Consider the following 26957-nt stretch of genomic DNA (forward strand, 5'->3'; position numbering starts at 1 on the left):
CTTAAAAGTGCACTGTATTATAACTGTATTATAATGATGCTCACTGTATTATAACTGTATTATAATGATGCTCACTGTATTATAACTGTATTATAATGATGCTCACTGTATTATAACTGTATTATAATGATGCTCACTGTATTATAACTGTATTATAATGATGCTCACTGTATTATAACTGTATTATAATGATGCTCACTGTATTATAACTGTATTATAATGATGCTCACTGTATTATAACTATTATAATGATGCTCACTGTATTATAACTGTATTATAATGATGCTCACTGTATTATAACTGTATTATAATGATGCTCACTGTATTATAATGATGCTCACTGTATTATAACTGTATTATAATGATGCTCACTGTATTATAATGATGCTCACTGTATTATAACTGTATTATAATGATGCTCACTGTATTATAACTGTATTATAATGATGCTCACTGTATTATAACTGTATTATAATGATGCTCACTGTATTATAACTGTATTATAATGATGCTCACTGTATTATAACTGTATTATAATGATGCTCACTGTATTATAACTGTATTATAATGATGCTCACTGTATTATAATGATGCTCACTGTATTATAACTGTATTATAATGATGCTCACTGTATTATAACTGTATTATAATGATGCTCACTGTATTATAACTGTATTATAATGATGCTCACTGTATTATAACTGTATTATAATGATGCTCACTGTATTATAATGATGCTCACTGTATTATAACTGTATTATAATGATGCTCACTGTATTATAACTGTATTATAATGATGCTCACTGTATTATAATGATGCTCACTGTATTATAACTGTATTATAATGATGCTCACTGTATTATAACTGTATTATAATGATGCTCACTGTATTATAACTGTATTATAATGATGCTCACTGTATTATAACTGTATTATAATGATGCTCACTGTATTATAACTGTATTATAATGATGCTCACTGTATTATAACTGTATTATAATGATGCTCACTGTATTATAATGATGCTCACTGTATTATAACTATTATAATGATGCTCACTGTATTATAACTGTATTATAATGATGCTCACTGTATTATAACTGTATTATAATGATGCTCACTGTATTATAACTGTATTATAATGATGCTCACTGTATTATAACTGTATTATAATGATGCTCACTGTATTATAACTGTATTATAATGATGCTCACTGTATTATAACTGTATTATAATGATGCTCACTGTATTATAACTGTATTATAATGATGCTCACTGTATTATAACTGTATTATAATGATGCTCACTGTATTATAACTGTATTATAATGATGCTCACTGTATTATAACTGTATTATAATGATGCTCACTGTATTATAACTGTATTATAATGATGCTCACTGTATTATAACTGTATTATAATGATGCTCACTGTATTATAACTGTATTATAATGATGCTCACTGTATTATAACTGTATTATAATGATGCTCACTGTATTATAACTGTATTATAATGATGCTCACTGTATTATAACTGTATTATAATGATGCTCACTGTATTATAACTGTATTATAATGATGCTCACTGTATTATAATGATGCTCACTGTATTATAACTGTATTATAATGATGCTCACTGTATTATAATGATGCTCACTGTATTATAACTGTATTATAATGATGCTCACTGTATTATAACTGTATTATAATGATGCTCACAAGCCCTAGGTGCAGCTCGGTCAGATTTCAATCATATTTGTGGAAACATTGGTATGGGTGCCTGTTAAGGCTCTCATGAATCAAAGTATGTCTGTATGTGTTTATGTATCTATGCCTTGTTTTGTTTTGTTTTTTCTTTTCTTTATGTTGTATGGCTTGTTGTTGGGCCTGTAATAGTTTATATATATAATAATAAGTTTTACTTTTAAAGTACATTTTAAATCATTTTAACTGTAGTGTGTTTTTAGATACTATTTAAAGTTAATATATTTTAAATGTAGTAAATTGCATCTTCATCATTACAATAGTGTAAATCACAAATATATTTAAATACATGACAAACAAGTTTAACAAGAAATGGTCTTAAAAGTATATTTTAGCTTTCCATAAATGCTTGTCAGTACATTCAGCTGTAACTTTAAACATATTTCAAAAGACAATAGAATTAGGAGATTTTATATAAAGATGTACTTAAGTCCTCATTAAATAAAAAGAAAAACACTAAAGTTCAGCTAATTGCGTTTAATATAAATTTAAACCAATACATTTTCATTTAATTGTAAAAAACGCACCTGCGAACCGTTAACCAAGGTCCGCTTAAAAAGGGTTCGGTTCATGTGAACTCCGGTACGGTTTGCGGCGGATGTGCATCCAATCGTACTAAATCACAGAAGTGAACATAAAAATGTGTGTTTGTGTTTTCCTGGTGAGTGTGACTGACGTACTGCAAGCAGAGAGCTGCATATTTCATTTCTGCTTGTCTTCAGCGTTCTTTAGAGCATTTGCAGTACATTCACGGCATTGAGACGCAAGTGCCATTACGTACTGAAGCTTTGGAAACAAAACCAACAGTTCAAAAACAAAAATATAAAAGTGAGGTGAGCAACGCTATGCGTTTCGCCACCTTCTCGCTTGTCTTCTTTACCAAGCAACCGGGTAAACAGCTGCTGATTTGATGACGCAAACACACCGCGGTTCGGACCCAAATAATAAAATCTGAACACAGTCCAGCAGGGAGCAATCGAACTCGGGTTCGGTCCAGGCAATCGAACCAAGTGTGAAAGCTCCCCAAGTGTCCGAAAACATTACATTCGTCTAAGGGGATGTCTAATAACTTATTTACACTTTTAAAGAGTTGGATTCTAATGCTAAACATGGCAAAATAGTCAATGTTTATTAAAAAAAAAAAAACAACGAGTTGCACGTATGATGGAGTATTTCTGTGCAAAATACACTCCTTCAGGATTCGAATACGCTTGGGAACGTTTTTTTTCGAGTATGGCCCTGTATGACGTCATAAAGGGCGGAAATGTTTGTATGGGCACTTCTCCCGGATGAGCACATGCACATCCACCCGAGCAAGAGCAAGAACCGCCCATCAGCGAGCTTCGTTCGGGTTACAGAAGCCGTCAGCAGAGCTGTCATTTTGTTTTTAGACCACAAAATCAACAATGTCACTAAAGAAGTGTGTTTCGGATTGTGAGGGAAAGATAACCCAAATAACCCAGCATTAAGGAAACAGTGGATGCAGTTTGTTTTGTTGGATGCAGTCCGGTCATGAGTGAAACTGCATCAAATGTGTGTGTTTTGTTGGCAATCGACACGTAAGAGCATATAATGTCAACAACACGAACGTATAGAGAATCGAAAGTTATCCAGGGATAATGCCATGATGTATTGTGTGTGTGTGTGTGTGTGTGTGTGTGTTTCGGGACTCTTTAGCTCCGGCCACTGCACGCCTGCATGAGCTCGGCTGTTTTCTGAAAGAATCAATACAGCGTATCTGTCTTTTATAAATATGGTAAAACTAAAGACTCTTCGGAGATATGAAGGATGCAACACTACTCTATAGACACTCAAGATTAACATGAGATTAGAAACGGTGTGTGTTATGTACCCTTTAATCTTGATTAGCATTAGCCAATAGTGTTGTTTCAGAAGTGAAGCAAATTAGGAATGTAAAAAGGGTCCATTTTGATTTCATGTTGACTTTGAAGGTACTGTGGATGAGCTTACTGTTCTTCTGGATGGACATCTTGAGTGCCATGTTCTCCTGCTTTAGTTTTTGGTTGGACTGCTGAAGGTAGCGAATGTAGTCGATGGCTTTCCTCAACACTGCCGACTTATTGAGCTGCTTAAAAGAGAAGATAATAGCAGAGACATTTTGAGACGATTGTCCTTTTCAAGGGTCACTACCATGAGCAGCTTCTCTTGGTGAACAAATACCCAGATTTGCACAGACAGTGAGCTCACCTTAGCTTCTGTCCCAGCCACCAGGTCTTTGAGCTCAATAATCTTGTCGTTGATGGAGGAGCGGTAGCGTTTTTCAATGGCGTTATGGGCGGTGCGTTTCTCGCCCTTATGTGGCTGGCCGCCCAGTTTCCCACTGATGGCGATGCGATTGATGGGCAGTTTCTCTGCGTCCACCATCAGTGGAACGGTGGTCAGAATGGTGCCTCCACTCATCAGCGCCTGAGACGGGAGACACACAGGTCAACAAAATAAAAACTTCATGAAGGCCTTCAGCAATGCCTTAGGCGTTTGGAAAATGGCAATTGAAATGTCAAATGTGAGAGCCTTTTTAACTAAAAATAAGAACTTAAGTTGTTCAAGTTTTAGGTTAAAATGTGACATTTAATATCAAATATCTTGAAAAATTATGTATAGCACTACTAATTCGATTGCCGGCCAGTTCACACCAACAATAAAGCAATAAACTGAAGCGAATCTGAGACTTTTCAAACTTTGATTGGCGAAAAGTCTCAAATTTCTTTTTTTTTTTATACTTTATGATTTTATTTTTTTACAAGACAGACAAAACAAAAAAAAGGGAAAGAAAAACCAGACAGACAGATCGTCATAGATTAACAGAGATGTTCAACATCATGTAAAAACAGGAAAAACAAAACAACAGGAAAAAATAAATAAAATAAAATACATATACATCTCATGGATAAGATTTCCAGTTTTTCCAATATGCTTCATATTTTAGGTTTAGGTTTATAGGTTTAGGTTTATTTAAGGTTTGACAAGGCAGGGTATTGCAGTACAAAACCCTGAAATGTGTCAAACATAACACATACTCAGAAACAACCATTATATCTCACTTATCATATCCACTTACTTTATATTTTATATATTTTTTTTTTTTTTTTTTTTTTTATCTTATTTCCTATTTTTATCTTACTTGATTTATTTATAACTCTACTTATGTTAATACTTTTTATTCTAATTTTATTCTATTTCTATTTTAATTTCCCTTGTGTTCTTGTAACTGTTATTTGCACTGTCCATGGAGCGGACCTGTTTACATTTCACTGCCAGTTGTATATTGTGTATATAACTGTGTATGTGACAAATAAAACTCTTGAATCTTGAATATACCTGGTTTAAAACAAGCTAAAAAGCATAAAATCAAATAATTCTAACATAATATTATCATTAACTTCTGTGAGGTAATACAAGACAAATACACAGGAAAACACATATTTCCTCCTGTCTCATGTTCAACGTCAAATGTTCCATAACATATATTTCCTGTACTATTTCTATCCATTCTGCAATTGTCGGGGACTCTTTACTTAGCCATTTCCTAGTTATTGCTTTCTTACTACCTGCTAAAAGTATTTGTAACAAATATCGATCTGTCTTTCTCAGCCCTGATGGTAGATTTCCTAAGAAATGTCTCAAATTTCAATGGGAACCTGCACCAGGGGCTTGACACTTGAAAATGCATCAAATAATGTGTTTTTTGGGATACAAGGAGACATTTACAAGCAAACTTATTTAACCCTTATGTTATGTTGGGGACGTTTTCGTCTACTATGGGGTGCTTTTGAGTCTTAATTTGGCCACAACTTTCTCTGTGTTTCAGCAAATGGAATGATTTTTGATGACAAATCTTATTTGGACATATTTTGGGAAAACGCTTTGACATTTTTCACAAAACTCAACATGCTGTGGGCAAATTCACTACCCGGCTTTTGTTATGATCGGGATGAAAACATCCACTAAATTAAATAATTAATCCACTATTTTTTTTTTTTTTGCATAAATCTATTAAATCAATCTCAGTCCTGATCAAAACTACTACATGTCTTCTTTTTTTAAATCCAGGATTTGTACCATTCAATTGCCAAGTTCATAAATTCTTTTTCGATATAAAATCTTTTCTTTTCGATATAAAATGTGATTGTGGACTGGATTTTTTTTTTTACCTTTTATCATAGTCTTGGGCATGTTAAAGATTAGTAACAACATTGGCTTTGATGCATTGCTAGTTTTTGTGCAGCATCAGATTTACTAAAAGCGTCATTGATGTATATTTACAACATGTTTTTTTAAACGCTGGTCATTGTAGCCAATCACAGGCATGTTTGATGAGCGCGTGAACACAATGGTCAATCAAAGGTGTTTACGATTTCGCTTTCCGATTACATTTTTTAAATTTCAGTACCGACTTGGTATCGCGTCGGTACTTTTGACAACACTAGTTTGCACACATCCATGTTTAGTGAAGCGCTGGCACCTTGTGAAGGGGCCGTGGGAGTGTGTTTGTGTACCTGTAGTGAGGTGCCCTGGATCGGGGCAGTGGATGTCGCCAGCGTTGTGATGCAGGGTGACGCTACTGTAGTTACCATGGACACATCAGGCTTCAGAGTTGTGAGCAAGAGAGAGTCTGCCTTAATGAACTGCGGCTGCAACAAAACCTGCGAAACACAGGAAAAACGCTCAACACACACACACACAAAAAAGCTGTTTGGCTGTAAAATGCAAATGTTTGGGCATTAGTGGGTCAATTAAAGCACTTACAGGAACCTGCTGAACCTGAGGGGCGATTGTCTGTGTGGGTGGGCTGGAGGAGGTGGCCAGGATTGATGAAGCCGAGAGGCTCTGCATCTGGGCTTGGATGGCCATTGGCTGAACATTCTGTGGGGAGGCGGGGAGATTCGGGATTGGCTGAGGAGAGCTCTGCTGAGTGACAGCTGTAAGAGCCAATGAGATCATGAGAGGAAAGAAATGGTAAGATGTCGCACTAAGAAAAAAAAAAAAAACAACTGAAAATGTATCCATTTTGGCTGCAATGGTGTGGGCCTGAAAACGCAAGCTTTTGAAAACGGGGTTGCGTCCGAATACTTCTCTACTATATAGTATGCGAAAAACAGTACGCCAACATAGTAGTATGTCCGAATTCATAGCATACGAAAAACAGGAGGCGAAAAAAGTACCCGGATGGACACTTTACCATCCCATGAGGCGACGGGAGAAGGTGATGGGACACATGATCATGACAACAAGGCGGATGTAGTACGTACAGATTACATTCATACTACTTTAAATGTCGTGAAATTCGCTCGAATTCAAATTTAGTACCTACTGACATAGTACGCGATTTCGGACACAGCCCAAGTTTTGGAAAACTGAAATGTGAATTTGTAAGTCATTACGGGCTCAGTCTATAGGCGCGTAGTGTTTATTTACAAAGTGGCATCGCCATCTACTGGCCTGGCATGAATAATACACGTTTTTGTGGATGGGATCGTTTGACACATTGTCGTCTGTATGCGAAAAACGCGAAGCACAAACAATGTTGTCGTGTAAACGTACCCTCAAACTCTTTGGGTTCACTTAAGACATAACCGACTATGTTTACAAGAGACGTGCGTTTTTTGACAATTTTTGTATGTGACGTGCTGGTTCGAAAATATGTGAAATAAGTAGGGCTGCCCCCGACTTAAGTTTTTTCTAGTCAACTAGTAGCTGTTCATTTAAGTCGACTAAGCACACATTTATATTAATTAATTTAATATACTGGAGAGAATTCGAAACAATAATGAGCGTTTACATAATACATTCCGCACTCAATCACTCAATAATCATTATGAATGTGTCAATTTTGTGTGTGACATTTTATCTGTTTATTAATAAACTAGTGTTTTCTGTGTCAGTGCTGGCTGCAAAGATGAAGTTGACGATGCTACATCGCCATCTCCGCAGTGGACGCGCAAAGAGAGAAATGAACATTTCATACGGAATACATAATCCGAAAGTATAGAAGCCTATTTGTTTCGTAATCGTTTCGTTTTAAAAGTAGACATTTCAAGCTTTCTCATGTCGGAGGCAAGTACCTTCTGCACTGAGTTTCAGTTAGTTTATGAGAGGCTACAATTCACAGTGATCGCGCCGGCGCCTCCATGTCATGATTAAAGGCTATTCTCTGCTATATTTGCTTCTTATTTATTAAATACAAGCAATTGGCTGATGAAACATTGATTAAAATTAAGATTAAAGCCCCTTATTACTTTAAAGAAAGGCTTTCAACAAAACAAAACTTAATGAAGTGGTCAAAATCATGTCTGACCCACTCCATGTCTTCTGACATATTGCGCATCTTATAATGTAGTCTATCTTACTTGTGCTGTTCACTTTTCATAATCTACATAGATGAAATTAAAAAATAACTATAATATTTAAACATAAATATAAGTAACTAAATACGTTTTTTTATTGGCTACAACAATAGTAAAGTCAGAGAAATGTCATGTCGGAGCCAGTGATGGGATTTGATTTGTTCTAGTGTTAATTTCGTCAGCTATTTTTATTTTATTTAGTCTTAGTTCTGTGTCAAATGTGCTTTTTTAGTTATCATTGTATTTAGTCTACCTTGTCCTGTTTTTGTTTAGTCAAGTTTTAGTCGACTACACATCTGAGCATTTTAGTCTAGTTTTCATCAATGAAATCTAAGTCACATTTTCGTCATGCTCCATTGACCCGATTATTTTGCTCAAAATTGCATAAATAGTCAGATAAAAAGATAAAAAGTCAAAAAGTAGATTAAAAGTCATAATAGTGAGATAAGTCGAAAATACGACATGCTAAGTCATAATTATAAAGATAAAATGTTGAAAATATGATTTTAAAAGTCATCATTATTAGATAAAAAGTCCAAAAATATGACATGCTAAATCATTGTGATATGAACGGCTGAAATTAGGACTTAAAAAATTCTGAGATAAATGGATTTAAAGTCAAAATTATGACTTAAAAATCCTAATTATGAGATAAAAAGCTGAAATTAGATTTTTTAAAAGTCTAAATTATGACGGTGCTTGGCGACTGTTCATTTTAAGCTGTGTATGCCTAACCAGGATCTGCGTTTATAGATAGTTTTAAGCTGAATTTTACCAAAAACTCTTAAAATATACAGTAATATTTTGTTGCCAGATCACTTGTGACACAGGGATACACGCTGTATTTTTTATTTTGCATAAATCCTGAGAAGTTTATGCTCTGGATTACATAACGGTCCCCTTTACACCCGGTAATGACATTAGACTTAGACGATATCAGAGTTTTCATACCGGTAAGGTTTCCGCATTCAAACCGGCATTACTGGTATTACACTGTCCTTTGCACACATATGTAAATATGGTAACACTTTATTTAAAGGTTCAGTTCTCACTATGAACTAGTTCCTTATTAGCATGCATATAGGATATTGGCTGTTTATTAGTACTTCTAAAGCACTTATTAATGCTTTATTCTGCATCCCTGAATCCTACCAATACCTAAACTTAACAACTACCGTACTAACTATTATTAACCAGTAAATTAGGAGTTTATAGAGGCAAAATGTCCATTCTAATGTGTACTCTAATTAAATATTTATGTTTCACATTCTGTATCCTGCATTTATGTTAAGTACTGGAATTCCTTGTGTGCTTGAATAGACTTGGCTAATAAAACACACACACACACACACACACACACGTGTAACGTTAGAAATACATAACTCAATTGACCCGGACTGAACTTTGATCTACGCTAGTGTGATGCTGTATTGTCTCTTTGACCCAGTGGAGACATTACCTAAGCCACGCAACGATAAGCAGAACGAAAACGAAATGATAAAAGCATATGCTTAAAGAAAGAATGTGGGCCGGGCTTCTTTACACATGAACACGGAGTACGATTAAAAGTCACTAGGTGACCAGGACTGACAACAGTGACTGAACCTTGAACGCCGATCGCCTCTTCATAACGAATCACAGCTACCTGAAGCGAACTGCTGACATGACGCGACTGGTCAAAGGTGACGCAGTTTAATAGTGGCCGTCATAATGCGCATTACTCATGAGCAACATGCGAGTAATCATTTACACAATACACTACATAATCTTTTAGAAAGTCATAACACAAGCTTTCATAAAAGCTCCTATCTGATCAATCAAATATGCCAGGACTGAACTGATTAAAAACTATGAAATCACTGTGGGGCTACAGCAGGACAAGCTGATTATTGCCAAGCCCATACATTTTCTTTACATGGTTTATCAAGACTTGAATAATTGAACGTTTCATTATAAAGGCCTGTTCACACCGGGACGATTTCCACGCATTTACCTCGTGACTAAACAAAGGGCGCCAATGTGTGTGTGCACTCCGACTCGTAAAAGCATTTAAATGCCTTTTTTTTTTTTTTACTGGCCGACCAATGAGATCGCCGCTTTTTTTATTTCATTGGATAGGAATCAGATAGCGCAAGTGTGAAGCTGGTCCAACTAGGGTTGGGTACCGAACTCAGTACTTTTAAGGGCAGTGACCGAATTATGTCGGTACTACAGAGTACCGATTAGGGCTGAACGATTAATCGAAATCGAACCGCAATTGCGATTTGGGTTTTGTGCGAAGGGCAAAGTTTAAACCGACCAAACAAACTTGACAAAAATAGTCTTTGAGAATCTGTTATCATTAGATTAGATTAGATATTAGATTCAACTTTATTGTCATTACACAAGTACAAGGCATTAAATGGTAATTTGAAGTGCCAGTTTTACTTTATAATACAGTCAAACCTGAACATTGCATTAGAAAGAGAACAAACGGAAAGCATTTGTTTACCCATTGTTTTATTTGATTCATATATTTTATTTCACATAATTTTTAGGGCTGTCAAAAGATTAATCGCGATTAATCGCATCCAAAATAAAAGTCTGTGTTTACATAATATATGTGTGTGTACTCTGTTAATTATTATTTATAAATAAATACACACACAAGCATGTATATATTTAAGAAAAAAATATTATTTTTATATATAAACATTTATATTTATATATATATTATAGATTATATAAATGTATATACAGTATATACATGCAAATATTTCTTAAATATATACATGAATGTGTGTGTATTTATATATAAATAATAATTAACAGAGTACACACACATATATTATGTAAACACAAACTTTTATTTTGGATGCGATTAAACTTTTGTCAGCCCTAACATTTTTTACATTTCTCTGTTACTGTTTCACCAGTCTCTTATTTCCCTATGTGTGTGTGTGTGTGTGTGTGTGTGAGTGAGTGTGTCTATTTTGCAACCTTGATGGCTTACAGTCGCATGCTTTCATTGCTGTGCACTTTATTTCTTACATTGATGAATAATTGCTTTTATTTCACACATTTCCCAAAATTAGCTTTTGGAATGACATGCGTTCATTTGTGTGTGCGCGTGTGTTTTTGTGTGTATAAGTGTGTGAGGTTTTTTTTCTGTTTTGCACTCTTGATGTTTTAGAGATTCACCCCTTCACTGTTGAGTCCTTTTTTTCTGCATCGTGGCTGATTTGTAGATTGTATGCACAAAAAAAACTCTATTTTCATATTTTTTGCCAATTTCCCATTCATTTCCTATGGGGGTCAATTTTGACCCGAAAGTCCTGAGTGTGACTATTTTTTTTTACGACCACTTATACTTTTCAAATCCTGTCCCCAAGGATTTTTTTGGGGTGTTCATATACCAAGTACCAATAAAGTCACCAAGTTTCGGACCATTCTGATGAAGCTACGATTTTTTAAAATATTTTATAAAACGCTTCGGGTCATTTTTGACCCGAAGTACCCCAGAGGGTTAACTTGACAAATACTAGGGGTGTAACGGTACACGTATTCGTATTGAACCGTTTCGGTACAAGGCTCTCGGTTCGGTGCACGCGTGTACCGAACGGTTATGAATGCAATCTTTAACAGTTAACAGTCGGCTTGTTTAAAGCGCGGAACACACTTCAATCCTAGTTCCCACACGAACATATTGAGTATTCAGTCCATTTTATCACGAAATTCAAACGATAAATGCATTTTAATGCTCTTTAATGTTACGTGACTGATAGACGCGTATCAGTTCAACTTCAAGCGGCAGCACGCGCCGCGCGAGTGAACGCGTCGCGATCAGGAAGAGAATAAATATAAATTAATATCTTGTTGAGGATACATTACAACTTACTGAAACGTATCATGTGTTGTGTAATCACTCCATCGGTGATTCAACCGCGGAAAGACAATAAAACAGCTGGTAAACAATGTCGTGTAGAATCACGTTTACCTCAGAAGTCAGTGTCCACAGCTGTTAGCTCACTAACGTTAGAGAGATTAACTCTTTCACTGAATACATGCACTATATTAGCCTATATATTCATTATATTAGCCTATATATATTCATTATATACCACTTAGCCTGTTAGTGATGTCTTGTTTATTTAATGTATGTTTAAATAAACCTGTCATTAAAATTACAGCCACTAAATGATTATATTTCAACAAAAAATTGGAGAAAAAATTATAATAATTCGATTTAGAAGTTACTGCAAAAACTGCCTTATGTGAAGCTTATGAGTGTTGATTATTATATCTAAAAATAAATAGCAACTGAATTTAGGCTAATAGTTTGGGCTCTGTTGTTAATCTTTAATAGCAATATGTAAGGGCTCCCTATATAGTTTACAGCATTATCTTTAAGAAACTTTTAGTTATAACTGAATTAATTTAAGGACAGACACAATTTTTTTTCATTAAACCACTGTTGAATAAAAATTAATAAAAAGCAATTTTGTAAAACTGCTGTACCGAGTCCGTACCGAACCGTGACTTCAAAACCGAGGTACGTACCGAACCGTCAGTTTTGTGTACCGTTACACCCCTAACAAATACATTACTGTTGAACAGTAGAATTTAGATACGTCTCAATGTTACAATAATACTAAAACTAACATAATAATACTAAATGATCAAAACTTTATTTTTTTAAGTAATAAAACACAATTTTAACTTTAACAGTATAAAGCTCAGTTGTGCAGCAGAAAAAAAGGTTGTTTAATTAAGTTAAAACTAGATAAATTAATGTTTTATGGCTTCATTTGATTACCAGAATTTGTGGGAAATCTTTTCATAGAAATTGAATTAAAAAGAAAAAAATAATAATATGGTTGTTTTTATGAATTAAATTAATTAAGTAGCTAGTGGCCTACAATTAACTGGTAAATATCACAGTAAACAAACATCACAGACAATGGCAGATAGAGACCAGAGCAGCTCTGGCATAATGTCAATAACACTCATGACCTACAGTTTCTTTACGGTTATTGATTTATCCCTAAAGTACAGAAAAAAGGTACCGTTGGGTTAAAGTATAAACGGTCTCCAAACCTAGGCCCAACTGAAGACTGAAAAAAAGACAAGTAGTTGGCAATTTAAACCCCACTTCATTGGAAAGCTATTCAGTATAAGAAAACACCTAAAACATTCGGATGGGCTTATTAGAGTCACTTTCCCCACATTATATCAGATGCTTTAGTCACATAGTAGTTCAATATTCATTAAAGACACGTATTAGAAAGTGCGACCAATTAGCTTATCAGTTAGCAGTGATTTACACCCTTTGAGATGAAGTGCCAATAGATGTAACTGACACATTTATGGTCAAAGAGAGATACGCTTTATGTTCCCCGGTAGCTCACGAATGACAGATTTCTAGCTTTCACATTTGTACGGCCCTATGATTTTCACAATGCAGAAAACAGACGGAATCAGGCAATACAGCCATTAATGTTCAGTGTGACACTGTAGAATGAATCATTTAGCAGACGCTTTTATCCAAAGCGAATCAAATCGTGATATGGACTAGCGTCTGTGAATATTAAAGCGCAAAAATACAGCTATTGAAATCTGAAGTCTGCGTGTCTCTGTGTGAATGTATTTAGGGAAAATACCGGTATATGTTTGATTTCAAACGGTTATAAAACTGATGAAGAGCCATCAAACCTTGCCAAGCATCGGTCACTTGCCCATCCTGACTTGTACAAGACATTAAGAGATCGACAGGTGAGGGCATAATTCAAACCATCTCATTTAGACATTTATTTTCTTTTAACAATGATCGACGCACATAAAAATGATTGTATTGTATCGTTTAAAGGGTCATGAAAATGCCGATCAACATGTGCTGTCATGAATTAAGCAACGCGTCTTCTCATAGGATAAAGACGCGCAGTCTCATGAATAATTATGAGACACACGATGAGTCATCGCCGGACTATAGTACGAGAAAACGTCACAGCCTATGACGAATTTAAACCAGAAAGTTGAAAATAGAGCAAAAAGGTTTCATATTAACTAGTTTTCTCCCACATTCAAAACTAACAGATGGTCACATTGTCTTCAACACACATAATTCTGTTAAAATCTAAGAAACTTTGGTTTAGGGTTTCATAACCCTTTAAATAAAACAAAATCTCCAGCATTTGATTTCAACCAGTGACATTTAGATTCCATCATATTTGCACACATTCTACTTACATTCGCGAAAGACATAACCGACTGTGTTGATGTGCCTACTCACTAAAGATGGACATTTTTGACATAATTTAGTGTGTATTTGACTAAGGAAAAACAACTTAATTTGGAAAGCGCGAGCTCTTTTATTTCCTGTAGCTCAAACAGTAGAGCGTTGCGCTAGCAACGCCAAGGTCATGGGTTCAATTTCCAGGGAAAGCAAGAACTGACACAAATGTAAAATGTGTTCCTTGAATGCAATGTAAGTCGCTTTGGATAAATGTAATGTAATGTAAATGTCTCTTTAGGCTTGTGTGTGTGTTTGTTGGTATGAGCGCAACGAAAACTCTCTCAAAGAGCTCCCGTACCGAAATGCTAAAAAAAAATTGCTTGCATGTTCAAATTGGCAAGGTTTAAAAAGACGTGGGCAGGGATTCAACAGCGAAAGTGTTGAATCGGAGCGCACAGATTGCTTTTATAGTGCAGGTGCGATGTCATTTGGGACATTTGGGATATTGTAAATACTCAACTGAACAAAATATATAACACTGGCCTAGTGGTATTTGGATATTTTACTGCAAAAATGTTACATACTGCACCTTTAAGTTTAGGAATTGGTAGGATTAAGGGATGTAGAATATGGTCATGCAGAATAAGGCATTAATATGCATTTTATAAGTACTAATAAACAGTCAATATCCTAGTAATATACATGCTAACAAGTAGTGATGCACCGATCATGATTTTACATGGCCGATTCCGATACCGATTTTTATTTTATTTTTTATTTAAAGCTACACTGAGTGATTTTTTCCCCCATCTAGTGGTGAAAAGGTATATGACCATCCAGTGAATTTTAGTTTCTCTTCCTCTCAATTCCGATTTCGTTTTAACTCCTACGGTGGCCGATTCAGTCCAAGATTAATATGGCTTCCAGTTCGACCTCGTCCACATTCGACACGGTGCCATCGAGTGTTAAAACGCGAAAGGCGAAGCTTGAATTTACGGGTATGTCCCTCTTTGGCTGATGTACTTTCAAGATGGAGGGGCAACATGGCGACCGGCATTCGAACCCCTCACCCGTATGTATTTTCAATGGCATATTATAAACTTACGCGAATACTTTATTACTTGAAAGAAGTAAATATACATTAATGAGCACCTATATTTTTGAAAGAACTAAGTGTTTTTAGCTAAAAATAAAATAAAAAAGTTACACAGTGTAGCTTTAAAGAATGAAAGTATACATGAACAAGATGTTTATTTGGTATTTAACAGGCCAAATTGGCTTTTGGCCAAAACGGGAAATTGAATTGGTTTGAACTTATGTGAAATTAAAGGCAAGAACTGCATATTCTGCAATCTGGTTATTAAAAATAACCCAAGTTGGGTTGAAAATGGACTAATCCAGCAATTGGGTTGTTTTAACCCAGCGATTGGGTTGGTTTAAGCAAACATTTAACCCAACCGCTGGGTCAAAACAACCCAATTGCTGGGTTAGTCTAAATTCAACCCAACTTGGGTTATTTTTAACCCAGCATTTTTTTAGAGTGTAACCATTAAATGACTAGGTTGTAAATAGTTTTAAAATTAAGTATAGTACAGTCAGTGTGCACTTTATATGCTGCTTGCTTGTTGATACTGTGTGCAATAGTGTGATTATTTTATTTATGCTTAAATATTTATTTTCAGAATTTATTTTCACTACTGAACTCTTTTTTTTCCTTGTTCTACCTCACCTGTTTTTACTATTTGTTAAATATTGTTTTTTTTTAGTTCAATAAATGTTCCTTTAATGTTAAATTGTTATCATCATGATCATTGTGTCTTTTTTATGATGTAAATTGAGGGAGCAAAAGCAGTATCGGCTCCAAATATCGGCTCAAGAAAATCGGCAGCCCGTATCGGTCATCGGCTAAGGCTGATGAAAAAAAAATCGGTATCGGCACTAAAAAAATCCATATCGGTCGATCCCTAGTGAGAACTGGACCCTAAACTAGAGTGTTACCGAATTACTAAAATTGTATTTAACATTAAAAATGGGAAAGCACATAATTCAGACACATTGCGCTAATAAAACTCACCAGTATAACCGTTCTGGATGGGGAAAGTGACCACAGGCTGCGTCGGCGAGCTGAAGAGGACCTGCTGGGTGGTGCCGAACACAGGGCTCTTCCCGGCCGGGGAGGATGGGTGGAGGCTGGGAGACGGAGCGGGCTGAGCTTTGGGCTGCGTGGTCTGCAGTGTTGCAGGGGCGGAGGTCACCTGAGCCAGAGGAGACTGCTGGAAAGTGGGAGGGTGGAACACCTTGTCCGGGATGGAGGAGCTGCGGGTGATGGGGGGGCCCAGCAGGGCATCCAGGTGCGGGCTGCTGCTGAGGATGGAGGAGGTGTTGGTGGGCGTAGAAGCGGCGGGTGGAGGAGAGGAAGGGCTGGAGTGAGGCAAGGCTGAGAGCTCCTGCGCGGCGGGGGCAGGAAAGGAAGTGTGATCGAACAACCCTCCAAACTCCATGTCCTGGTTGTTGATAAGCTGGAGCATATCTGTTAAAACATGGAAAAAGAGATGGATATAGTGAGCAACAGGGGCATCAGACTAATGGTGCGTTCACACCGGACGCGATTCGCGCGAGTGAATTACATGTTAAGTCAATGCAGAGACGCGAAAAGGCATTCTGCGGCGCGATTCGCGCGATTGAGGCGGCGCGAAGGACGTGAATTGAGCGTTTTGAACGCGCGATTCGCGCAAATCGCGGGAATTAGTTGAAAAATCTAAACTTTGGCGGATATTTCGCGCCGCGTTCACCAATCAGGAGCTTGCTCTCGTAGTGACAACAATGAGGAGAAAATCTGTATATTAATATCTGGTTCCGACAATATGATTATCACTGTGATAACATTAAATGACATGAAACACAACCCAGTCTCTTTTTGTTAAATGCAAGTTTATGTATGATCAATAATACAAAAGTATAAGTAAAAGGTATAATAAGATACACATGAAATAAAGCAAACAATGCAGTCAAACATTCAAAGTCAGTGCTAGTAGGCTAACGTTACAACTAGGGATGGGGCCGATCCGATCCAGTATCGGTATCGGGACCGATACCAGCTTAATTCACGTATCGGATTTTCCCGATCCAACCTGCGGAGAAATCCGATACCCATGAGCCACGTCTGCGCTTTCCAAAAGTGATTCCCGCCGGCTTGTCTGCTAGCTGGCTGCAAACTATGGAATGGATTTCCTGAACGGAGGCGCGGCTCAATGAGACACAGAGTTATGAGACACGCCCCACTCAGGAAATCCATTCCGCAGTTTGCAGCAGGATAGCATTGAGCAGCATTGTGGCTAGCCAACATGTCAGCTGTGTGGAAATACTTCACACTGGAAACACCGCAGAGCAAGACAATGTTTGCAAAACCATAATTCAGAGAGGTGGAAGCTCCCTCGCGTCGTACAACACAACGAACGCAATCAAACATTTAAAAAAGCTGACAAGACTAGGGTGACATTGAAGAGATAATAATCAGGGCTTGACATTGACAATCGCCATCTGCGTGTGTATTTCGGCTGTGTAACACTCACACCAGCCGCTTTGAACTTATTACGGTCTTCTCAAAAAGCCATCTGTTATAATCGCGTTGCGCATTATAACCAATCACACGTGTTTATATTGAGTTTATGAATATAATAATCAGAGGCGTTCAGATTAGCGTAGTTTTGTTCAGAGCACGCGCGGCTCTCACTCGCTGAAATCTACACTCAAAGCGGAGATAAACGTGCGATGCACGCAGGAGATTCATTCATCATACAGTGATTGACAGTTTTTGTTATATTTCAGCACCGAAAATAGTTTCAAACAAAACACTACAGCGCATCTGATATGACTGGCATTAGGTTGGCGAATCTAGGGACCGTCTCTAAAGTTACATACAGCATTGGTAGGCTATACACGTTTCTAACTTAAATGGCATTTGAAGAGAATGACTTAGTAATAAAACTGACTGTAAAGTGTTCATCTAGGTGTTAGGTATGATGCACACCTTTTGGATTTTTGATGTTTAATCAAATAAACTGTCAAATCATATGAAAATACATGCTTTATTTCACTAGAATACTGTATGGGCTCTTACACAAAATATGCTAGATTTAAATGTGTCATAGCTGATAGAACACTGATGAGAATATTGCTTGAGAATATATTTACAGATATAATATTAGAGATTCATGCATTATGCGTTGCCATTGACGACGGCCATTATAAGGAAGGAAATCCCATAGAATCTAGCTTAAAGTGCTTAGAGCTGCTTGATTTATTTTTTGTTTATTGATTTTCAAATATAAATTGATAACCGTGATAATTTGGGTCACTATTATGTTCATATCATACTTGCCTGTTGAGTGGAGTTTATGTCAGCATCATAGAAAATCAACAATAATGATAATAATAATATTAAAGCAAACACAGCTCTGGTATCGGAATAGTATCGGTAGCGGCCGATATCCAAATTCAGGTATCGGGATCGGATCGGAAGTGAAAAAATGTGGATCGGTGCATCCCTAGTTACAACTGCAACGTACAGTTATAGCCTAAAAATATAAAGTAATGAAACTTATCTTTGCCCTCAGCCTAAACGATTTGCCAGGGAACAAATTATAGATCCATGAGACCAAAGATCGGCCATTACAAGACGAATTATAGCTCGAGACACCACAGAGACATCAGAGCCAGCGGCAGAAGGACTGGCCGAGGAAAGGCTGCTCTCGCAGGGGTTAATGATCGCCGCTGATCCACTGGAGCTCACAACTCCGAAAACGCCAGATAAAATGTTCAAATAGGCACTCTTTATATAAATAAACCACAGATTTGAGCTTTAAACAACTACATTATCGACTGAAAAAGTCTTAAAACTACGTTTTGTCACACATTAACAGTAGATTTTTTACAAAAAAAAGACGTGTAAACACAGCCCATGTCAGCCATTTCTCAACGAGACGAGCCGCTGGCAGAAGCCCCGCCCATGACACGAATTCGCGTCTGTTGTGCAGTGAATGTCAAGCGCGATTCGCGCGAATTTTACGCGCGATTGAAGCGAGTAAACTCAAAATGTTCAAGCGTCCACCTTCGCGCGATTAGCGCGAATTATTCGCGCGAATCTCGCCCGGTGTGAACGCCACATTAGGGAGCTTTAGGGGCAAGAATTTTGTAGTGATGTCCGAGACCATAGTGGACGTTATTGAGTCCCACAATGCACCACAAATCTAAATTAAAATGTAAAAAAAAAACACACACACATAATCAAGATGTAAATTAAAATCATGTTTCTTTCCCCCTCCCACTCCATCAATAACTAATGATTGTATTGAAGAACATACAGTTTTAGGTTAATTAGTTTAATATATCAATAATCCCCCAGTGTCTGTTAATAAGAAGGTCAAGCAGACTTGACATAATTACAGCAAAAATACTGAAAATAGCGTTTTTTAGATACCACAAGCCCCCACATATTATCATCCTTGTGCGAGGGTATGGCATAACATGTAAAAGAAAGCTGTATATTTTCATGTATAATTTATACAGTGAAAAATGAATATTATAAATATGTGTAAAATATTATTTGGAAAATTTCTAGCCTCATATTTTCAATATGTTAAAGTTCTAGTGAACCTTAGGGGGCTTTAGGGGCAAGAATTGGGCTACTTTAACACTGTTGCCGCAGGCTATTTTTCCTGTCTGAGGGTTGAAGTGACCCCAATAATGTGATATTTAGCATCGGGAATGCGACTTTTAGCAGGAGAACCCCACCTAAAAAACGCAGATTTTACCCCCGAAACGCGATTGGCCTTGTTTTGGGCTAGTTTTCAGCAGTGTGGGGGAAAGTTACTTTGAAAAGTAATGCATTACAATATTGCGTTACTCCCTTAAAAAGTAACTAATTGAGTTACTTTTTAAGAAAAGTAATGCGTTACGTTACTTTTGCGTTACTTTTTCTCACCTGGGCTGGGCTTGTTTTTGTTTTTGTTTATAACAAAAAACTTTTATTTTTGTGCAACGGTAAAGACATCTTCATACCAAAATTGAAATAATAAGCCCCAGGCTGAGGTAAAAACTCAAATTCCCGCATGAACAGTAGAGGGCGCGGCTCTGGATGATGGGAGAATAGGATGCAGGAGAAAAAAGTTTTACCAATAAAAACAAAAAATCAAGTAATTTTCATCATCATAGGTCAGCAGCGAGACATTGGTAAATTAAATATAAAGGTAGATTATGCATAAAAATAGTTGTTTTATTTAACATTTAATTATTGGAGGTTTGCATAGTACTCTCTGATTTTGCATTTGACTGATTTTAGTCATTTTGAGGAGTACAGAATCTTTATTGTGCAAGTGAGATAAATAAATGCTCACATTTGGTCTAGAACTACAATAACCATCATGTTCACACACACGCCTCTGCACTTATTTTTCTCAACATGGGGGCAGGAGAGCTGTCAGTCAAATGAATGTGAAAAAGTAACTTGAGTTACTTTTTTGAAAAAGTAACTCATATATTTTGTTGTAAATTTGAAAAGTAATGCGTTACTTTACTAGTTACTTGGAAAAAGTAATATTATTACGTAACTCAAGTACTTGTAATGCGTTACCCCCAACACTAGACTAGAAATTGGGTAGATTTTGTAGTGAAAGCCTGGCAACCGTGTTTAGGGGTCCCTGTGGTGAACGCACCGAGGGGAACAACCGCACTCTTCTGCAAACCAAACACGAACTGACATGATCCGAAGAGGAGGATGAACTAGGCAGTGATGTGCATTTTAAACACAATATTGTCAGTATTATTTGCACTTACGTGACATTGAAAGCCAAAGCAGAAACTGCAACACACAGCGATGTTTCGTGAACAAAGCTTTGAACGGGACGGGAGTGTCAATAATTCAATGACTCAAACATTAAGACACCACCACCTAATATTTGAAAAGTATCACTTCATTTTTACTATCATTGCATACTTCCACTTTGAACATTTCTTATTAAATGCACACAGGAAAATCTAAATCTAAATCTAAAATTTAAGGGGGCACATATGTTCCCTCAAAGGAAAGGGTGGAAGAGAGGGGAAGGCAGAAGGATGTTAAATGAGTTTGGGAACAACTGTCCTATTTTAATCAATTCCAGAGATCTGAGGATCTCAAAGTGACTCCATGAGCAAACCGAGACACATTTTCAGCGTTTAGAAAACAAACAAAAAAACGTGCGTTTTATTTTCTACACAGATCTTTCACCTTATTTGTGAGCCAGGGGGCGTATTATAGAAACATCTTAACTTTTAAATCCTATCTTATCTGTTTGGTAATCACTGCAATTTCTGTTAGGACCGCATTTAGGACAAAGGCTATACAGAATGACTTAAGTGCTTAATCTTATCTTAACTACGGATAGGAAACGGGTATTACAGAAGCATCCTAACTCGACAAAAAGTCCTAAAAGCTGTCTTAACTTTAGTACAACCCCACTGGTGTCCTAACTTCAAAACTTTTTGGAATCCAAAGGTAAAAATCACAGCCTTTTTCGAGAGAGCGTTGCATTTATTGATGATATAAGATGAAGAGCAGCGACGTTTTGATGGTGGAGATACTTTTGGAGGACCCAGAGGATGTGCTGTGCTTTAGTGATAAAATACTCGTAAATAATCACAGACTCCCACCACACATGATTTTGCAGTTAATTGATGAATTGCGACCAACATTACAGAGGCCAACGAGCCGTCACGGAGCATTACCGGTCGCTCTTCACCGGCATAAAGCTGGTTTGACGCTGGACGTTCGGTATTCGCAACTTTAGGGACCGTCTCTAAAGTTACATACGACATTGGTACCTACACATTTCTAACTTCAATAGCATTTGAACGGAATATGTAAAAGGTGTGCATCATAGCTGACACCTAGATGAACACTTTACAGTTGGTTTTGATACTGTAAGTCACTCCGTTCAAATGCTATTGAAGTTAGAAATGTGTATACCAATGACGTATGTCACTTTAGAGACGGTCCCTAAATCTGCGCATATCGTCAAACCAACTCTATGCCAGTTCATTCTTCAAGTGACTAACGCCTTATACTTTTTTTTGTTGCAAAAAGTAATAAAACAGGCTTTAACTTTTCAACGGAGCTTAACAAAATGTCAATTTCTGCCGCACTGGAATTAAAAGCACGTCGTTGTTTCTCCATTTTGATTTTAGGTTTACCTCAGAGGCAGTTTGCGCGTTGTTGGTTGCTCGGCAACAGACCTGACAGTTGACTACCAAACTCGACGGAGCGTTTTTAAGATTTCCTAACTACAGATAAAATGAGATTTTGTAAGATAGGATAATAATCTTAAATCAAGTTAAGATTTTCTTTGTGAAAAATCCTAAATTTACTTATCACATCTTAAGTTAAGACCTAAGATAGAACATTTTTGTAATACGCACAAAACCAGTCATTAAGGGGCAATTTTTTGAAATTGAGATACATCATCTGAAAGCTAAACTTCAACTAATAAACAAGCTTTCCATTGATGTGTGGTTTGTTAGGACAATATCTGTCAGAGATACGAGAAAATCTGGAATCTGAGGGTGTAAAAAAATCGATATATTGAGAAAATCACCTTTAAAATTGTCCAAATGAAGTCCTTAGCAATGCACATTACTAATAATAATACATTTATGATATATTTACGGTAGGAAATTGACAAAATATCTTCACTTAACATCCTAATGATTTTTGGCATGAAAGAAAAATGGATCATTTTGACCCACACAATCATGTATTGTATACAAATACACCCGTGAGACTTCTGACTTATGGTTTTTAATGGTGCTCCAGGGTCACATTTGCTTGTTATTTTTAGTTTCATCTCAAAACGACTGCGATGTCGAGATGTGTGAGACCCACAGAGCACAAACTCATTGTCACACTCATCAGGTCCGGATCCCTGTGAACTAAACCATCATCAAGCCCAACTGTAGGGTCTTTAATATGAAAGATTGATAATTAATAATAACAGTAGGTGTCCGTTTATCAGGATCCTATTATCCATTCATCTGGTTGTGCCAACATAATGACATGCTAATGATCCCGAATTATCTGGAATTTAAAGAGTCAATTTACTTTAGAAACACCCTAAGGCACAAATTAATCTGGAAATTAAAGTAAAAGGCTTTTGTACATTCATTATTAGAACCAGGCATTGTTATTATTATCATCACATTTTTATTAAATAATACATTATACTTATTTGGATCTGAGATAAAGAAAATAAAGTATTTTGTCCACGGATTACAGATGTATAATTCAATTATTATTCATGTTATTATTTTCTTAGAATTTGTTTTTTAATAATTAAATGTTAGATTATAAAATAACACATTATTATTGGGATCTGAAGAAAGGAAATAAAGTATTTTAAGCACAAATATTATATATAATTTAATATTCGTTATTTTTTCAATCAGAGTATTAAAAAAAGAAATAATTAATTAATAATAATAATATTGGGATCTGAGATAAAGAAATAAAAATAATCTGAGTAAAATCAGTGTAATAATAATAATATTAATTATAATTATTATTAAATAATGCACAAATATGATATATAATGTATTCATATATTATTCATGTTTTTTTTTTAACAAAGTATATATATTTTTTAAATAATTAATATTAGGATCTGTGATAAAGAAAATAAAAACAATCCGAGTATAATCACTTTAACAACAATAATATGAGTTATTATTACTATTATATTATAAAATAATACATTGTTAATGGGATCTGGAAATAAAAAGTATCTTATGCACAAATATTATATATAATTTATGAATATATTATTCATGTTAATATATTATTATGTAACAGAGTATATATATTTTTAAATAAATAATATTGGGATCTGTGATTAAGAAATAAAAACAATCTCAGTATAATCATTATTATTATTATTATTGGGATGTGGAAATAAAAATAATCAGAGTAAAATCTGAATAATTATAAATATTATTATTATTAAATACATAAAACATATTAGGATCTGTGATAAAGAAATAAAAACAGAGTATAATCAGTTTAACAATAATATTATTATTACTATTATATCATAAAATAATAAATTCTTATTGGGATCTGGAAATAAAAAGTATCTTGTGCACAAATATTATATATAAATTTAATATATTATTAATGGTTTTTTTTAATCAGAGTATTTTTTGTGAATAATTAATTTATATTGGGATCTGAGATATATAAAAGATAAATAAAATAATCATAGTAAAATCAAAATAATAACAATATAATTATTATTATTATTATTATATATGAATAATATTGGGATCTGATTTAAAGAAATAAAAAAGAAGAGTAAAATCAGTATTATAATTATTATTAAATAATAAATTCTAAATATTGGGTTCTGTAATAAAGAAAAAAAAGAGTACAATCAGTATAATAAAATTATTAGTATTATTATTAGATTATAAAATAAAACATTAATATTATCAGGATCTGAAATAATGAAATAAAAAAAATTTGGGCACAAATATTATATATAAATTTAATATATTATTAACATTATTATTTTCTTCAATCAGAGTAGAATATTTTTTTAATAATACAATTTTAGATGATAAAATAACACATTATTATTGGGATATGAAGTAAGGAAATAAAGTATTTTATGCACAAATATTTAATATATTATTTGTTTTTATTCCAATCAGAGTATTAAAAAAAATAATAATAATAATATTGGGATCTGAGATAAAGAAATAAAAACAATCTGAGTATAATCAATGTAATAATGATATTAATTATTATACATTATTATGTGATCTGGAAATAAAAAGTATCTTATGCACAAATATTATATATATATAATCTATTAATATATTATTAATGATATTAGTTTCTTAAATTAGAGTTTAATCAGCATAATAACAATAATTATTAGTATAAACAACAACAACATCATGACTAACTTTATTATAATAATTATTATTATTATTATATTAGTGATATTACTCTGCAGGAGAGTTAATTCCCAACATTATAAAAAAAAATGAAGTGGTCAAAATGTGTTTTTCATACATGTGACCTCATATAACATTAGACTCCTTCGGTGTGTTTGTATGAGGTGATCGCGCTCGGCCAATCAGAGGGCCAGAAAGCGCCTCGCGATGCCGCGCAGCGCGCGCGCGTGCTGGAGGTTACTATCGGGTACCGTCCGCTTCAGCGCAGGGGTTACTGTCGGTTACTACTTCACTACTACACCCACCGTACATTTACCATTTTACCATTTAACCATTTAATCATCCTCCATTTGACCATTTAAAATGATCATCATCATCACAAATGAATAACTAAAGGCTCGAATAACGACATACATGTACATAAACACACACACACACACACATATATATATATATATATTCAAATTGTGTTTTTAAATGCATTTCGGTATGTGATACAGGACTGCCGTTTTGTTTTTTAATATTCTAGCTGTCAAATGAGAGAAAATGTGTGAGTAGGTCAGAAGAATATAGAGGGAATGTCCGTTAGTAACCTCGCGTGCACGCTGGAGGGGGCGGGGCCGCGCACAATATAACGACACCCTGTGTTTTCATGCTCGTTCTCATCACATTTAACACACACAAAGCGCCACTAAACTATTAAACTGTGTGTATATAAAGGTCCCGAGCATGTGATATTCGCTCTCCTGGCTGAAAACACACAGTGTCAGTGTGTTTAAAGAGGATATTTATGAGCGAAAACAAACGACACATATGTTCTCTCTCTCACACGTGTACGCGCCTGACAGCGCTGTCAATCAATTACTGCATGTATGTATCCGTCCCCTAGGCTACAAGCTCGCGACCCGCTTCGTCCGACCTGCCAACCGGCACTGCAAAGTGTAAACAAACGGTCTCTTACCGTCGATGTCACTGAGCAGAGCCGTGTCAATATCACTCGGGTCGTGTAAAGACATGCTGGAGTCCAGGGTGTCCAGTGTCGAGTCGTCAAAAGACAGATTCATTGTCCTCAAATGCTCTTCCTTCAAAAAGTACTAAAGTCCCACCACTCACAACAAGCGGTATTCCATGTAAACTAGGAACTTCTTGCACTCATCGAGCAGCCAAACGTGCATTTGTTGGCGTAGTTTTCGTAGGATACGTCCACTCGGTTGTCGGTTAAGTCAACTACCTGCTCGCGTTCGTTTCCATACTGCCGCACAAGGCAAAGTTGACTTAAGAGTTTGCTTTGGACATTAGCATGCTAACACTCAGAGCCAGGCAAACCCCAGACGGCTGTGGGTGATTGACACGCCCCTCGACCAATCAGAGCTCGCTCCTTTAGTTGACGCTCCTTCACATGGCGTGCGCGCTCTCACACTTGCGCTGCACTTATTTGAGATTTACCTTTTACTGTAGTTTAGTTTTAGTCGAGATAGAGTAGCTTTTGTTTTAGTGTTGTTTTTACATATATTATCTATGTTATGTTTTGTATATACATGATTTTCCAGCTTTTAAAACACGTTAATAATTACTTTCAATCTGTTCTGTTAGTACGCTGAGAGTCAATGTGTGTTAAAAGAGGACATGAA

At 35.7% G+C, this 26957-nt stretch overlaps 1 protein-coding gene across 2 annotated transcripts in view; it reads right to left on the reverse strand.

Moving 5' to 3' along the window:
• Positions 1–26689, reverse strand: part of srebf1 (sterol regulatory element binding transcription factor 1) — a 53006-nt gene extending 26317 nt beyond the window's left edge. The window contains exons 1-6 of one of the 2 annotated variants that reach the window (XM_079827997.1): positions 26288–26689; positions 16415–16870; positions 6532–6704; positions 6282–6428; positions 3973–4191; positions 3736–3853 (exon numbers count right to left, since the gene is read on the reverse strand). In XM_079827997.1, coding sequence (XP_079684123.1) covers positions 3736–3853; positions 3973–4191; positions 6282–6428; positions 6532–6704; positions 16415–16870; positions 26288–26390 — 1216 coding nt within the window. In that variant the 5' untranslated portion in view covers positions 26391–26689. The remainder of the gene's footprint in view (positions 1–3735; positions 3854–3972; positions 4192–6281; positions 6429–6531; positions 6705–16414; positions 16871–26287) is intronic. The other variant, XM_079827998.1, reaches the window with a different exon arrangement.
• Between the last annotated feature and the right edge of the window lie 268 nt (positions 26690–26957).

Source organism: Gobio gobio (genome assembly GCF_949357685.1).
Source record: "Gobio gobio genome assembly, chromosome: 1".
Classification (NCBI taxonomy): Eukaryota; Metazoa; Chordata; class Actinopteri; order Cypriniformes; family Gobionidae; genus Gobio; species Gobio gobio.